Source organism: Tubulanus polymorphus, chromosome 11 (genome assembly GCF_964204645.1).
Source record: "Tubulanus polymorphus chromosome 11, tnTubPoly1.2, whole genome shotgun sequence".
NCBI lineage: Eukaryota > Metazoa > Nemertea > Palaeonemertea > Tubulaniformes > Tubulanidae > Tubulanus > Tubulanus polymorphus.
In genome coordinates, this window is record NC_134035.1 from 219,364 (window position 1) to 235,251 (window position 15,888).

Genomic DNA, 15,888 nt, shown 5'->3' on the forward strand with positions numbered 1-15,888 from the left:
CATTCGTACAGTAATATTTCATATTTCATTATTCATTCGTTTGTTTTTCCTCTTAAATTGTCTTCATCCCATTATTGAGTAATGACGCAAAACATCGAGGAACTTGGAATGTTCTATTCTACATCCCAAGGTCGTTGAACTATCAATTCAATTAAATTCATTGACATTAGAATAGATGGAGTTTTGAAATAACTCTGATACCTCACCCTTCCATTTCTAATCTCAACTATTTTGACGGAAAAAGAATTATACTACCTCCTACCTATACTACTCTGCCCTGGACCAGGGGCAGGGAGAAGAAGCCACTCGTTAAAGACAGACATTTATCAATCAATCAACAACGTCATGGCAAATTTAGAGTTAGATCCAGTTTTTGTCAAGGCCCTTCGGCTTTTACATTCTAAAAGTAAAGAATCTACTGAACAGCTGAAACAAATGATGTTTGATGCCATAAATCAGGTGCAGAAGAAATCGGGAACTAAGGTGATTAAGAAATTTATTTTAAAATTCTTGTAAGCGTAGAGAAAGTTTTTGACTCTCTAGTCTAAAGATTGCTTGAAATCAAATGAGATTATCAGGGAATTTTGGATTTCGTGATCTGTAAGAAACCTGTAATTTCTATTTCAGGATGAAGCAAATAAATCACCATCGAATCGTACATCAGGAAAGTCTTCAGGACAAGGCACCAAGAATTCAGAGGTTGATTCGAATAATAAGAAAAAAGAGGCTGAAAAACGAAATTTCGATAAAGTGAGAATTGAATCGATATTTCAGGGGTATCGGGCTAATTCCAGGGCCCAGTTTAATAGATGGGTAATACCTTTAACCCAGGGGCAACAAATGAATTTAGTTAACCCTTGGGTGTAAGGTAATACCGGTTTATTAAAATGGGCCCAGGGTATCGGCAATATTTCAGTCATTGATCGTCAAATCAAAAGGTTTTAAGATTAAAATCTATATCTTCTGTAATCAGTTGAAGCAGGATATCGCGGATTTTGCCTCAGCCACGCAGGATCAGGCCAAGAAAGCGAAACTAGATACGTCAAAGTCATCATCCCATAGCCACAGCAGCAGCAGCAGCAGCGGTAGTGAGGTGAAAAAAGAGTCAAAAGATAAACCAGTTTATAAGGAATTCGATATATTCAGCTCGTTGAAAGAAGTGAAAGAGAAACCTGTGACGAAAGAAAGATTAAAATCATCAAATATTCCTGAACAAAAGGTGATTTCATACTCAATCCCTCGTTCAAAAACTGGATTCAGAATCGGTTTTTCTAATCTACACTTGAAATATGGATATATTTTTCTATAAGAGATGATTGAATTTTGTTGTTTTTTTTTCGACAGACGCCTGAAGTGAAATCGCTTGCATCGACAAATAAAGAGAAATATCCACATCAAGATTCCGATACTGAAACTGATTCGTCTAATACTGATAACGAACGAGGGATGGATGCTGATGATTTCGCTGTAGATATGGGCATCGCTTGTGTTGTATGCAGGTTAGTAACGCGTCTCAATTACTTCTTTTTAACAAGTCATTTGCGAACTCAGTTTCATTAGATCTGGTGAAAATCAGTGAACAACTTCTTTGTCTCAACAACTTCAACCTCAAAAATATGTTCATCGATGTTATTAAGATTGTAGCACTTTTTTTGACAGACAATTCGATGTTTCATCCGGGAATCAACTTGTCGAATGTCAAGAATGTCACAGTCTTTATCACCAGGTTAGATCGTACTGATATCAATCTCATCGTTAATTCTGATACTGTTTTATTTCCGTTATAGTTTCAACTGTTGTTGTTTTCAGGAATGCCACAAACCTCCGGTCATCAATCAAGACGTCAATGATCCGAGATTTGTTTGGTATTGTTCGAAATGCCAGAAAAATCTCAAGAAAATGGTGAGTATTTTTGTTTCGAATATCTTTAAGAGACTCTTAAGGATCATTTGTGACCAGTGATTTGTATTTGGATTAGTGGCAATAGAAACTTTAATAGATTTGAATTAAGAAGAGTCAGCAGACATTCATATTGTTAGTTCTTAGATTAATCAGGGTTCTTGGCAAGTCTCAAAAATGCTTAAAGGTGCTAACTTGTGATAAAATACAAAAATAAAAGACTAACACTTTTGGCAAAAAAAAGAGCTTACTAGTGACACGGTTATTTTTTGGACAATTATGCGTTATGTTAACATTACTACTTTTGTCTTAGAAAAAGTGCTTATTTTTCCCTCACCTCTCACTTAGAAAAATTTCCCTCACCTCTCTATGAACTACCAGTAGATTGTTTATTGTTTTTCTAGGTGTCGAGTAAATCACAGAAAACGTCAAAATCGTCTGCACCAGCGCCATCTTCAATCAGTTCAACTACTTCGACTAGCAGTAGTAGTACGTTCAGTTTCCTTAAACAGCCAGCTACTAGTACCAGTAAACCAGCTGCTAAAACTGACTCATCAGTGTTACAACCATTCAAAAGAATTGATCCAGTCAAGGTAAGAATCAGTCTAAAGATTGAACACCACGTTTCCACTTCAAAGTTACAACTGGACAAATGGCTCCTGAGCGCTCTAAAACTGGTCCCTGAATTTTAGGTTACGCCCTGATATTATCATTTCTTTTTTATTTTTTAAGCCATCGTCGAATAAAGAATCTCCGACAGGAAGTCGACCGATGGGTCTCGCCGGTTTGGCCGCTAATTTATCGGGAAAATCACTCGATTCCGGTCGATCTAAAACCGGTGATTCGTCGACGCGATCCGGGAAAGACGGGAAATCACGCCTGGCGTCGAGTTCCGATTCGTCGAAATCAGCGATGTCTAAAACGACATCCGCAAGTGATTTATTAGGATCGAAAAAATCGCTCGGAGGCAGCTCCAGCGGCGGGAACAGCAGCGGTCACTCAAAATCATCGAGCGCCAGTAATCTAATGCAGAAATCAACGTTTCTCGTCGGCGCCGATAAAATCACCGAGAAAAAATATTCATCGGCGAAAAGCGATTCGAAAAAAAAACCTTCTTCGAGCGGCAGCAAAGATCGCAGAAAGTGAAAACAATGAAAGATTAAAACTGTATTAATTTTGACGCGTCGTAGCTGCAGATTTGTGTTGTATTTAGTATGAAACGTTAAACAATAGGATTAATTATTTCTAACACAGTTTGTTTATAGTTTTATACTCAGAAGTTCAACTTCCTTCACACATCACCGGGGCTTACTACAGTAGACTGGGCTTCATGCAGATCCAATTGAAATTCAATTCAGATAGCTCTCTCTCTCTCTAGTCGGACAAAAAGACAAGAACGCAGTCTTTTCTCGATCAGATGGAGAATTTGTCCAGCCCCAGTGAGTTCATGTCTCTAGTCGGACAAAATTCGATTTGTCCTAAAAGACAAGAACGAAGTCTTTTCTCGATCAGATGGAGAATTTGTCCAGCCCCAGTGAGTTCATGTCTCTAGTCGGACAAAATTCGATTTGTCCTAAAAGACAAGAACGAAGTCTTTTCTCGATCAGAGTACAGCCCCCGAATTTAACGTTCATCTATCTCGGCATCTGTTTACATATGGAATAATTCGCTGGAACCTGTTTACTCATCCACAACCGGATAACGCGAACGAATGTCCACCTGAACATTCGATCATTAACACATTTTTGTCTATGAAAGTTTTTACCGGTTCAGGCTTCGAAATATTCTCTTCATTTCCGTTACCACAAATACCGTGTTCATTCCATCCCCATGACAACAGTTTACCACCGTCTGAAAAATAATGGATAGTTGTCAATTAGTCAGAAATTTCAGTAACTATGAACTCAATACAACCCTCAATGTACGCGATTTTCAACAATCACTTTGACGGATGGTGGGTTTCGAAAAATTCAGCTATTTCATTTTGTATTGGGAAATTCTAATCATAGTTGAGATGAACCTCGACACTAGCGCTCACGAGATGTACTTACTCGTCACAGCGAGATTATGTTCAGCACCACAACAGATATTGTACGAGATAAGATCAGGTATCTGTTTAATATTCCAATCACAGTGACCTGTAGATACTTGTCGTCCTAGTTGATTATAGTTAGCACGACCCCAGCTATAAACAGCACCACTTTCTATATGAACGAAAATCAATAACGAGGGTCAGTATCACAGAGGAGACTTCGATTAAAACCAGGTTCAGCTAATTTTCAGACAAAATTCAGGATCCAGTTCTAGATTTCAAAGTCAAATCCCCTGCTCCCGGCAGGTGTGGAGAGTTTGTAAGGGACACCGTCCCAATCAAAATTCTTAATTTGAATGATATCTACCATTCAAATAAATAACAGGGTCAATCCCTATTTTAAAATACCGGTAGTTCATTTTCAATATGAGACAAACCTTAACCGAGAACTGAGTCCTGACTGATTTAACGCATTTCTATCATACAACCGTGTAATAAAATCGTGATTATTATTTGAAACCTACCAGTGGTGATAATATTATGCGTCCAGCCACAATGTATTGATTTCACAGTAAATGAAACTGGTATTTGAAGTGGTTTTGATATCGATATCAGCTCACGTGTATCACATCCGAGCTGACCAAATTTATTACAACCCCAACCATAAAGTACACCATTATCTGAATAACAACAACAACAATATACAGTCTTTATACATGTAGGACATTCTATAAGTGCACGTGAGTTTATGAAGGTATGCAAGAGGGTCACTCTCCCCCACCCCCTACCCCCAATATATACTTAGTATTCTTGTTCCCTTGTACTTTCTACGATGGACTCTTCATGACACCTTACAGCTGTAGTAGAAATCATTTGACCCCCAAATAAAGAAAAATCATTTTAGGGCGGATCCCTTTTTTATGCGTTTGCTTTTGTACAAAATATTGGAACCCCTCGAGGTGTGGTTTATTTGTACATTTCTAAAGGAATATAAACTAATGATGATTCTAGTGTATTTGTTTTAACCAATGATCTACGTTTCACTCCAACCTGAAGCTTCGTTAAGAAAGAAGCCCAGTGATTTTACTGATGTTGTAATATATCCGGGTTTGCGATTTCATCTCAAATAAAAAGCCTTTAAACACGTATATATATATATATATATATATATATATATATATATATATCTCGATACTATTTTCACACAATGCTATTATTCTTTCTCACACACAAAGAAAAAAATCAATATTTCATCCGTTCGCGAAATTAGATGAATTACATTCGCTGCGACGATGAATCAAATGGAGCGATTGTTATTTATTGGTTGAAAGTCGAAGAGTTAAGTTGTAGCAACAACAGTTCGATTCTTGTTTTAACTGGACACAGTTTCAGGTTTGTTGATTTCTCATTTTTTGTTGTAATTCAGTCATTGATCAGATAACCTTCTTATTACGTATTACTTCGTAAATTTCGATACTTTAATACTTTAACAGGATCCTCTTCCACAGCAGCTACGTTTCACTCAAATTAGTTTTCCAATATATAATAGGGATATCATATATAGTATCCCTAGGGTTTGTTAGTTACCTAATCGTTGGTGGTAAGCTTTTTATAATCAGATGGGCTTATACCAACGTGGTTTGTGCAAAATATCCGATCATGAAACTAAACCACAGACAGGTTACTGACTACCCTAGGGTCAAATTCTAACAAATAAAAACTATGCACATGGGTCCGTAGTATTAATTATAGTTAGGGAGTCATTGCTATCCATGAACTACATTAAAAATCAACAATTTCTGAAAACAGTTAATTTCACTCATACTGGATATTTTCGGACAACAGGTGATTACTTGTCTGTCTCAGCGATATTAGAGTTTTAGAAATATATTTCAAAAAATATTTGAGTAAGTTAAATTCAAGCTGATCTGATGCCTGTTAAATGTGGCAGCTCAAATCACAAAATTTTCAACAAGCCTCGTGGTAAATGAAATGTATGATCGCCTCGGGCTGTATTACTATTGTGTGTGAAAAATACTATTTCAGCATCACGTATCAATTAGGATGCTGCTGCTGCTGCTGCTGCGTGTCTATACAGGTATCAATCTGTAAGCTGGAACCTGCCCCCCTTCTGATATTCGACCACCACTGCTGATGATCAGTTTTTGAAAGTGAAATGTCTAATGTCTGGTGTTTGTAGTTCATTTTCAGTTAAAAAATGTCTCAGGTGAAGCACTGAACACATGTAAAGTGTGGATTATCAGAAATTGGACCATTGAAAACAGAAATCACCTACAAAGCCTACAGATTGATATTTGAGTGGAAACTCACCAGTAAGAACAAGAGAATGATAACTTCCAGCTGCGAGTTGTGTGAATTTCACATGAGTTGAGTTACTATCAGATATAACAACTACAAAATAAAACCAGCTTGTTCAAAACTTTAAGATAGAGTGGCTAGATTTTATTTCAAAGAATCTTATACCTTTTTGAGGTGATGTGATTTTATTTTCATTTTTTCCGAGACCAAGTTGACCTTTTCTACCTGAACCCATACTGTAAATATCTCCAGAAGCTGAAAAGAAAAATCAATAACCAATTTGAAACAACGATGCTGATGATCGCCAGTGATCTTTATCCTATGCGCGATCTCGCAGTCTCTACAGATGCTTTTTTGTCTTGAGGGCCCAAAGCCTGACCTTCTCACATCTAGATTGGAGGATTTCCAATAGGTTGGTGGAGTGACGTCCTTTACTGCCCTAGTAATTTACACAACTTAGTTCTAAGTGCAAACTCTAGTGCCTTCAAACAATTTCAAAAAGTTTTTAAATTTCCAGTAGTACATTTAGGGCTTCCTAACATCTTGCTAACATCTTGTTGCTTCATCCCGTCGAAATAACCGACCCATTTGAATTTCAGTTTATCCAACAATTGCACAAGTTAAATGTATTTGTTCTTGATAATTCAGATTTACCAGTAAGGAGCAGTGAATGACGTAATCCTGCAGCTATATCAGTGACTTCATCAGCGAGCGGACTGAGCGTCTGAAAAACAAACAACAGTCTCGATGGATACCGCTAGTCTAGAATTCCCGTTGCCAACAATTGGTGAATCATTAGCAACACTGACTACTTCAATACAGACTAACGAATCGTCGCGACAACCAATAAATATTGGTCGTGAAGAAGAAATAATTAACAGAGATGTTGTGAAGTCGAAGAAGAAAAATAAAATCACACCAAAACCAAAATATTTCGAAATGAACTGTGATTTTAATGACAAGTTTGGAAAGACTTATCACCAGTTGTCTCGAGTGAAGCCAATTTATAAAAGATTTACGGATGCTGAATTGGCGAATAACGGTGAAGTTAACTTAAAAACAAGGTATTCCAATATGTACACTAAAATAATGGCAGATATGAATGATAGTTTGAGGAGTGTAAAGTCTACGAGGAAGGATTGTCAATACGAAACAGAGAATTCAATCAGTAACTGTAGCAATAAATACATGAATACAACAGCGTCTGAAACAACGACATTAAACAGCAATCATTCTACAGCAACTACAGACAGCAAATTACTGAACACAAGTTTAAATAAGGCAAGTTATTGAATATTAATGGATTCTATAGGTTCTAATCAAAGCCACTAGAATTAATGATCACTTACAGGCACCGGTAAAGATTGCTGAGATGAGAGTCCTAGCTGCCCATACGCATTACTTCCCCAAACAAACAGTTGTTTCTCAGCTGAAAAATAAGATTCGGATTAAATAAATTTCGAATAATTTCAATCTACTGAGAGAAATATTTAATACCTACCAGTTAAGGCTAATGTAAAGTCCCATCCACAAGCGATTTTGATGATTTTATCGGGAGCTTTCTCAACCTTTTGAAGTTGAGATATATTCATACAATGCGATAAACCCAACTGTCCCTTATTATTCCAACCACATCCAAATAATTCACCATCATCTGAAATATCCATTTATGAATATAGTTGATGCATACTTATAGATATACAAAAACAGGTGTCCTAGAAATCCATCTCAGTTGTAATCTAGTCCAGTTAAAAGGGAACCCAATGACTTACTCATTAATATGAAAGTATGGCCACCTCCACAATGTATTGATTTGATGTTGGACGATGAATCAGTTTGTTCTGGTTTGGTTAATTGTTTAGGAAGATGTGAGTCTTCATTGTGTCCCAGTCCTAACTGACCGTAAGTATTCGCTCCCTGTAATAGAACAATGAATATAATCATAACTAGTTCATTAAGCATCAAATTGCTACAGGACTGTCGCAAATCCAGCGGGAGACAGGCCAGTGTTTGGTAGGGAACTGGCACTGGGTGGAATGAGAGTGGGATGGAGCCAGGACACTGGGACACCACCATTCTCTTTTCGAATAAGACCTAATTAGATAACTTCCTTGTTCTTGCAAGACAAGCAATGCTGCATGTTGTACCAGTGCATGGACAAATATTTCAGTTCTAAATGCAATTCATGTTATTTGACTCAATACTACTCAAACGCCCGGCGCTCAAGGCCCGCAAGACAAAACGTCACCGGCTGCTGGCGCCACTCTCGGTCGATTGCTGAATTAATATTTCTATAAATTGCACTGTTTCGTAGTTTTTGAATGATTTGGTAAGGCAAATACAAAGTTACAAGGTTTACGTAAGAAATTGGTCTTTGTGGATGATTTTGTCGCAAAGCTTAGTGACTGACACAAATCGCAGTAGACATTTACCCAAGAAAAGAGAGAATATTTTTGCGAACAACGACCTGGTTCAGCCATTTTGACTCAAAGTAGGTCAGGGGCAGCTGATTGGCGATTGAGTCTGTGCTCTTCTGTCCATTGAGTTAATTATGCCCCCCTCTTATTACTTATCTACACACGGCTCGTTTACTGAATCAACTAAAAAACTAATTTTATTTTCGAGGGTATTTCGTCGTATTTCCCGTTACACAACCGTGCGTCAGTCTCCGCTTAAATAAATAGGGTTTCGTAGAGCTGGGTTTAGAATACGAATGTGCAGCGAGTTTCGGGGAGGGTTGACTCAATGATATAAGAGCACCAATGGTTTAGAAGCTGTACGCTGTTTTTCGTTGATGATTCGTTGTCCATTCACAGGATTGATTTCTATAACCAATCACCTCGGAACAGGCGCTCACCATTTGGCCCAATGTAAGTCCACAAATTATCGTTCTCTATTTCTATTTATTGTTATTCGTCGGGTGTCGGGTCGATGCGGTAAACTTGAAGATGACAAACTTTAAGCGCTTTCTCGTCGCTAGACAAAATCATGATCATCGATGTCCCGGCCATTTTCTTTTTTCGCTTCACTCTCCCTCATCCCTACCCTATTTTAATAGTATTAATCAACATACGATTAAACAAGAATGCTGCCATAGTCGCTATGTATGATAACAACACAGCCTGACAAGTGGGGTCTGCTAAACCGGTTAGAAATGTGTAAGGCTGATTCTTATTCATAAATAATAATTTTTGGTCATCATTTTATGGATAAAAGAATCGTATCAATTGAGGTTCTTTCATCGACAAAACTGAATCTCAGTGTCTCACAATCGGACAGACTACTAAACGTTTCTCTGATTCTATTGCTCTCAAAAACCTCACTTAAATGAATCCAAAGTTGTTACTGTACTCTTAATACTCTTAATTGAATATTGTTTGAGTGAAAGTGAAGTTTATTTGGTTCAATGTAAGTTTCCCCGGACTCAAACAGGGCCTGGATTTAACTCTGGATAAATTTAACAATTGATTTGATTAATGAAGGAATTAAATCTTATCTTCTAGAGTTAAACTTTTTTTTGAAACTGGACACACAGTTGGTTCTGGTCTCTCTGACATTAAAAACCTCTGTTGATTTTCAGATGGAGCAACAACAGTACCAGGTGGTTACAGCTGCCGATGGGACGCAGCAGGTGCATCCGATTCAAACCACACAACAGCAGCAGATCATCATGCAGACTCTTCCTGCATCTACAACACAATCAGCTGTACAACCTCAGGTAAAACTCATCATCTTTGCTCTACATTCAGGCTAAGTGTCTCTTACAATAGATTATAGTCGTCAGCCCTGTACAGCTGTTGTCTTATGAATTCAAATTAATCGGAATTAACATTGATTTTTGTGAATCTATGTAGGTTGTACAGGTCAATCAAGCCGGTCAAATCATACAGCCACAAGCATCGACCGGTCAAGTAATACAACTGCCAAACGGACAAACTTTCCAGTTACAGAGCGGACAGCAGGTATAACTACTATATACCACACTAGTACTGGCCAGTCAGATCTGGGTCGGCAAGTCAGACGTAGGAAGATTGTTTTCTAATTGTGTTGTGTTTTCTCTGTGTAGATACAACTGGTGCAGATGCCTCAGACACAACAAATACAACAAAGTCAGCAACAGGTACAACCCATAAACCTAGTTTAGGCTAACATAAGATTATACCTTGATTCTCCAATAATCGGCCGGGTCATTTTGTAAACTACACTAAGATTTGTAATCAGTTCATTTCTATAACTGCTGGGTCTGTTGTGGTAAAATTGATCGTGATTTTAAGAAAAGTAATGTACAGTGTAGATAGGCGGCCGGTCGGCTCAACTTTTAAGCTGTGTTTAATCGGTATTTATGATTGATAGGTTGTGATACAGCAACCGCAGGCCGCTCAAACGGTCGCTCAGACAGTCGCCCAACCTCAGCAGCAGGTCATACAGATGCCAGATGGACAGACGATTATATTCACTCCGATGGTCGCCGGGCAACAAGCCGCGGAACAGCCAGCTGCAGCGACGCAGCAAACTACGATACAGCTACCGGGAGGACAGAGTAAGACACTGCTTCAATAATCTATAAAACTGAGGTTAAAAATATTCATAAATTTCAACTTATTGAAATATTTTTGCGGGTTTTGTTTTCAGCGGGAGTGATACAGTTACCGATCGGTGCTATCAACACAGCCCAACAGGGGGCGACAACAGTACAGGTGGCGCAACCTACTCAAACTCAAGCAGCTCCGCAAGCGATCACCGTACCAGGTGCAAATGGACAGAGCGTCATAATGGTAGGGATTCAGTTAATTTTTGCGGCGAGAGTTTCCAAGTGTTCATTGATTCCGATCAGTTTTATATTTGACTCTTGTTTTGTTGGTTCGATTTATTTTGTTACATAAAGATGATTCCCGGTGCGGGAGGTGCAGCTACCACGACGACAGGTGCGGCTACAGCGGCAGCTGCGAACATACAACGAGTACCGATATCAGGTGCGTCGGAGGTACTCGAAGAGGAACCGCTTTATGTCAACGCGAAACAATACCATCGAATATTGAAACGACGACAAGCTCGCGCTAAATTAGAGGCCGAGGGTAAAATACCTAAAGAGAGAAAGGTCAGTGTTAATACTACGGTTAAACTATGCACTCGTCGACCGCAGCAACTGAACGTTAAATTTACTGAATTTTCAGAAATATCTTCACGAATCTCGACATCGTCACGCGATGAACCGACAGAGAGGAGACGGCGGTCGATTCCATACGGGGCATGAACTGAAAAATATGTCGTCGACGACGACGAATCATACGACCACCGATCATCAACAAATACTGAAAACAGAAACGACTACGTTAAGTATGGCAGACGTGATCGATGTTAATTCTCCCTTACAAGCGCATTTAGGAAACCAGAATTCACTACCACAAGTAAGACATTCGTTTTCATTTTTTGCGTCGTTTGTTTTTCCGTTATTTCGTGTTTTGTCGATGTTGTCAAATTTATTTCACATATTCGTCTGTGAATCTTCAATGTTCCTACTTATAAAATTTAAACCTATTCTCGAGGGGTGATGTGTGGAGGGGGGGGTCGCGAGTGAATGCCGAGTGGTTACTACAGTAGTTATGTTTTATCAATTCAAAGGTAACGTCTGCCAGTACCGGTAGTCTACATAATGTTTGGAGTAAATTTAATGCTGTTACTCAATCTACATAGTATATATCAGAGTAAGTACTCAAAAACTCCTCACTGGTGAACATAGGGTACTCAAACTCCTTACTGGTGAATATAGGGTACTCAAACTCATCACTGGTGAATATAGGGTACTCAAACTCATCACTGGTGAATATAGGGTACTCAAACTCCTCACTGGTGAACATAGGGTACTCAAACTCCTCATTTAGTGAATCTAGGGTACTCAAACTCCTCACTTAGTGAACATTGGGTACTCACACTCCTAACTGTTGAATATAGGGTACCGGTACTTCTCAAATTCTTCACTTATTAGTGAATCTGAGATACTCAAATTTCACGCTGTTGAAACTAGGTATGGTATCTCGCGAATGTGTACATGTGCTCCGGACTGAGGAGTGTAGGGGATGCATGCTCCGGAGTGAAGGGTGTATAGTCCCTGCAGCAGATTTATGCCTGCATGAATATGACGAGCGTCAATATATATCAACTGTTATGAATATATATTGTTGTTGTATTTTCAGAATGGATCTGACACATCTATAACGGACATGTTAAACTCCGAGTCATCTCTTGTATTTAGTAATGCGGGTCTTGTGAAAGTAGAGTGAATAGTTATATTCAAACAGCGTTACTGACATTGTGCTATCAACTGAGACCAAGAGAGTGGATCTCCGTCGATCTTCTCGGTCTGTGTTGCGGTTTTTCTGGTATCCAGGAGTTGTGTTACAAGCGATGGTACGTAATGTAAGTCAGATTTGCTACGGGTCGAGATTTGTAGTTTTAATCTTACTTCGAGGAAACGACATCAAGCGAATGAATACCGATTTATATGTAAATATATCTGTGTGTATCATGGATAGTAAGTTACCCTTGTATTGTGTTATTGTAAACTGTACAAAAAGACTCCGGTTTTAATTGTTCATATCAAAGCTCTTCAAATGTTCTCATACATCATTTCAATGATTGATAAACTACTAAAATGTCTCATAATAAAACCAGATGTAATGATTAGGATCATTACCTCCTAAATGTATGGAAAAAAACCCATTATTGTGGAATTTGTTCTATGAAGATATCGTCTAAATTCGTCTATTTTAGATGTTTTTTATGTATTCTTTAAATACACAAATGTTGTTTGGGAACTATACGATGTGTGTAGTGTATCTACACATGACTAATTGTTGCGTTGTATCTGATGTTCGTGAAAAAGTGCGTTTACAGTTCATAGAATAAGTAGTAATCAATTATTACACATGCAACCATTACACAGGAAAGCATAAAGAGACCAGGGCCCAGTTTCACAAACAGTGTAATCGCTATTGGTTACTTCATATCTTCGATGAGGACAACAATTCAAACTTAACTGTTTTAGGCTTACACTTATTCGTGAAACTGGGCCCAGTGCCTATAGGCTTACTGTTCATCACTAGCAAACCAGCACAAAAAAATGCAAATACTAATAAAAGTCCAATTGAATTTTCACGATGTCACCCGAGCATTTTGTGGAAAATGTCCTCCACTTTTGGTTTCATTGTAGTCGACTACTCTCCACTGAAGTCACGTGACTCGCTCGTTGTATCGTGGTGTGTAGAGTGACAGTGATATAAATCATGTATGAAATGTTGTGTATATTCGTTTTAAATATGTCTAAATGTACAGTGTATTTATTACTATAATTATTATTAATTATATAAGAAAATATGTGTTTTAATGTACACAATAAAGAAAGAAAACTGCAATAATAATTTATCAATTTCATGATTTTGAGTTTTTTCTTTCTGCGTGTAGTTGGTTTGTGGAGTGATAATCCTGGATCTGCACCCTCATGAGAACGAGCTAGCCGAAGCCCTATTGTTCTGGATCGAATTGGTTTAAACCTAACAATTGTATGCGATATCTCGATTCATCAAACCGAGATACCGAAGATTGAACGGATTACAAATACTAGCATCTACGCCAGTAAAATGAGAAGCTCGTAGCTTTATCTTTCTTGATGTCGTTTGAATTCCCAAAACTACTATTGAATTGTTCATTGGATCGAGTTACGCCTTTTGAAATACTGCTCACACTACCTCAGCTAACCTGGGTTCAGCCTATCCTATAGGTGTACTAGGTACAAACCTAGGATCTCATTTTCCTTCAGCAACCCGGGGCCGCATGGAATGAATCGGTTACAATCGACGAACTTTTAGCTACGTAGATTTTATTTAGATTCAGATTAACACATTCGAATATTTATCTTTGCACAGTTTTAGGCGTCGTTCTCTGACGGACAGCCCGTAGTCCTGTTCGGGCGTATCGGCCGCTAGGATACGGGCAGACGTCGTCGGTGTCACATCTCTCGGCGATACGAATAACCGACGATTCTGATTGGTCGGAGTAATGTGTAATCTTAAACTGAACGATTCAAACAAATCTTCACAAATTGCGGCTGTATTTAAATCACTGAATAGTTTTTTAACGGGTGAAGTTTTATTTTTCGTCGCTCGATGTTTTTCGCCACCTACTCGACGACGAGTGGAGACAGAAGGGGTCGTGTTGCGTTCCACCGAACGACAAGTCGACATCGTTTCTCCACGCGGAAGTTTTTTATATTTTCGATTATGAGTTAACGATTTCGAAGGAGTTTCGAATTCAGCCGGGTCGCCGTCGACGAAACTGAATTGTTGCGCGGGAGAACGAGGCTGGTCTCCGTGGAATTGTAGCGGTATTTTCGCGTGTCGATTCCTCGTGCGATGAGAGTAGATATAAGTCGCTTGGTGATCGGTATTTGATGTGGTGTCATTATTTCTACGAGGTTTTCGGACTCCGAGCTGTCGTCGAATGGAAGGATTCCTGATGCCTCGAAACTGCGGTGACACCTGCAATTAATGAATAAGACAAATAAATGTTTTTCTAAGAGTGGCCTAAAAAGAGAGATTATTCATTGTCCAAAAAAGCAACTTTTTTAGGCCCAACTCCAAATACTGAGACTGAATCAAAATGGTGGTTTATTATTATCTTACCCAAGGAATATTAGTTTGCGAGTCGATCGTTATGACGTCAGCAGTTGGTGGATTTTCAGACGCTAGAACCGGAGAAACTCGATCACCGCAAATTGATATCGGACTTTCGACAAATATCAGTTTCGGTTTTTTCTCGGACTTTTGGCCTCTTCGTGGCATCCTTTCATCTTTTAGGAGGAAAACCTAAAAATCATTTCATTCTTCCATCAGGCAGTGGATATGCATTGGTAAAATATCAACATTCTTATCATTATTTGCATTAAAATAGAGCGCGGCTCTACGTCCTTGAGATTCCTTTGATTTCCTCTTTTGGACTTTTGAAGAATAAAATCTTAATTGAATTGAATTGGATATATTTAAACAATGTAAAACGGACTTTAATACGGGATATCGACAAATTTAAGTTCTTGAATTACTCGTTTGATGGCGCTAGTCAGAACCGGAAATTGGAACCTAAATCCGCCATGTTCTAGTTCATTTGCAATAAAAATCTCTCGCTTCAAGTTTTTAGTTAGCGATATTTTACTTACTATACATAGGCACGCATAATCCTTTGAGTATGATATCCCGGCAATGTGTTGAATTCGATAAAACCTCACTTTGAACGTTAAAGATCACTAGAAATGTGAAAAAACTACCAAAAATCACAAATTTAGCGATGACGCTCGAAGCAGCTAACGGAAGTAATGACTGGTGCCGGGTGTCATCACTTTGTTGTTGAGTTCAAGACTCTAAGGTGAATTCATTGCACACTACACCATAAATATGAAATAATATTACGAAATAAAATTGATGTTAGAAGGACTACACTCGTAGATTCATAGTAAAATATGAAAAGTACCAGGACTCGAACCAACAATCAAAATTGGGCCGTCAAGTGCTGCCACCATGTAATACCTGGCAACCAGTCTTTACATCTTCAGCCGTTGCAAAATGTTTTTTGATAATTTTAGGACACTT

At 38.4% G+C, this 15,888-nt stretch overlaps 4 protein-coding genes across 11 annotated transcripts; 2 read left to right on the forward strand and 2 right to left on the reverse strand.

The window, feature by feature from the left end:
- The first annotated feature begins 113 nt into the window (after nucleotides 1-113).
- Nucleotides 114-3,128, forward strand: LOC141912719 (uncharacterized). Its single transcript, XM_074804074.1, has 8 exons — nucleotides 114-483; nucleotides 628-750; nucleotides 974-1,219; nucleotides 1,345-1,499; nucleotides 1,660-1,726; nucleotides 1,810-1,902; nucleotides 2,304-2,492; nucleotides 2,632-3,128. Exons 1-8 carry the CDS (start codon nucleotides 346-348, stop codon nucleotides 3,043-3,045), a joined length of 1,425 nt encoding a protein of 474 aa, XP_074660175.1. The 5' UTR covers nucleotides 114-345; the 3' UTR covers nucleotides 3,046-3,128.
- Nucleotides 3,129-3,189: 61 nt separating this feature from the next.
- On the reverse strand, nucleotides 3,190-8,128 carry LOC141912720 (secretion-regulating guanine nucleotide exchange factor-like). Its single transcript, XM_074804075.1, has 9 exons — nucleotides 8,023-8,128; nucleotides 7,752-7,904; nucleotides 7,600-7,679; nucleotides 6,905-6,974; nucleotides 6,416-6,505; nucleotides 6,263-6,343; nucleotides 4,456-4,611; nucleotides 3,951-4,103; nucleotides 3,190-3,750 (listed from the first exon to the last, which is right to left on the reverse strand). The coding sequence occupies exons 1-9, from the start codon at nucleotides 8,024-8,026 to the stop codon at nucleotides 3,584-3,586; spliced, it is 954 nt and encodes a 317-aa protein (XP_074660176.1). The 5' UTR covers nucleotides 8,027-8,128; the 3' UTR covers nucleotides 3,190-3,583.
- Nucleotides 4,082-13,654, forward strand: LOC141912718 (uncharacterized). Of its 7 annotated transcripts, XM_074804071.1 has the most exons (12): nucleotides 4,619-4,685; nucleotides 5,167-5,323; nucleotides 6,899-7,531; nucleotides 9,831-9,968; nucleotides 10,105-10,212; nucleotides 10,317-10,370; nucleotides 10,604-10,790; nucleotides 10,883-11,025; nucleotides 11,136-11,348; nucleotides 11,425-11,658; nucleotides 11,873-11,955; nucleotides 12,445-13,654. In XM_074804071.1, exons 3-11 carry the CDS (start codon nucleotides 6,998-7,000, stop codon nucleotides 11,942-11,944), a joined length of 1,683 nt encoding a protein of 560 aa, XP_074660172.1. In that variant the 5' UTR covers nucleotides 4,619-4,685; nucleotides 5,167-5,323; nucleotides 6,899-6,997; the 3' UTR covers nucleotides 11,945-11,955; nucleotides 12,445-13,654. The 7 variants fall into 7 exon arrangements, with proteins under 7 accessions (XP_074660169.1, XP_074660172.1, XP_074660168.1 ...); XM_074804068.1 differs by lacking the exons at nucleotides 4,619-4,685; nucleotides 11,873-11,955 and adding an exon at nucleotides 4,082-4,130; XM_074804067.1 differs by lacking the exon at nucleotides 11,873-11,955.
- Nucleotides 13,655-14,120: 466 nt separating this feature from the next.
- Nucleotides 14,121-15,585, reverse strand: LOC141913151 (uncharacterized). Of its 2 annotated transcripts, XM_074804612.1 has the most exons (3): nucleotides 15,459-15,585; nucleotides 14,929-15,111; nucleotides 14,121-14,784 (listed from the first exon to the last, which is right to left on the reverse strand). In XM_074804612.1, exons 2-3 carry the CDS (start codon nucleotides 15,085-15,087, stop codon nucleotides 14,137-14,139), a joined length of 807 nt encoding a protein of 268 aa, XP_074660713.1. In that variant the 5' UTR covers nucleotides 15,088-15,111; nucleotides 15,459-15,585; the 3' UTR covers nucleotides 14,121-14,136. The 2 variants fall into 2 exon arrangements, with proteins under 2 accessions (XP_074660713.1, XP_074660712.1); XM_074804611.1 differs by lacking the exon at nucleotides 15,459-15,585 and having other exon boundaries at nucleotides 14,929-15,218.
- Nucleotides 15,586-15,888: the final 303 nt, after the last annotated feature.

Coding starts and splice junctions, on each gene's coding strand:
- LOC141912719 (XM_074804074.1), top strand. CDS start 346: ATGGCAAATTTAGAGTTAGATCCAGTTTTTGTCAAGGCCCTTCGGCTT. Junction 484..627: donor AGAAGAAATCGGGAACTAAG/GTGATTAAGAAA, acceptor TTTCTATTTCAG/GATGAAGCAAATAAATCACC. Junction 1,220..1,344: donor CAAATATTCCTGAACAAAAG/GTGATTTCATAC, acceptor TTTTTTCGACAG/ACGCCTGAAGTGAAATCGCT.
- LOC141912718 (XM_074804068.1), top strand. CDS start 6,998: ATGGATACCGCTAGTCTAGAATTCCCGTTGCCAACAATTGGTGAATCA. Junction 10,791..10,882: donor ACAGCTACCGGGAGGACAGA/GTAAGACACTGC, acceptor TTTTGTTTTCAG/CGGGAGTGATACAGTTACCG. Junction 11,659..12,444: donor ACCAGAATTCACTACCACAA/GTAAGACATTCG, acceptor TTGTATTTTCAG/AATGGATCTGACACATCTAT.
- LOC141912720 (XM_074804075.1), bottom strand. Junction 6,975..7,599: donor AGCAATCTTTACCGGTGCCT/GTAAGTGATCAT, acceptor TTTGTTTTTCAG/ACGCTCAGTCCGCTCGCTGA. Junction 4,612..6,262: donor TCATTCTCTTGTTCTTACTG/GTGAGTTTCCAC, acceptor GTTGTTATTCAG/ATAATGGTGTACTTTATGGT.
- LOC141913151 (XM_074804612.1), bottom strand. CDS start 15,087: ATGCCACGAAGAGGCCAAAAGTCCGAGAAAAAACCGAAACTGATATTT. Junction 14,785..14,928: donor CGCAAACTAATATTCCTTGG/GTAAGATAATAA, acceptor CATTAATTGCAG/GTGTCACCGCAGTTTCGAGG.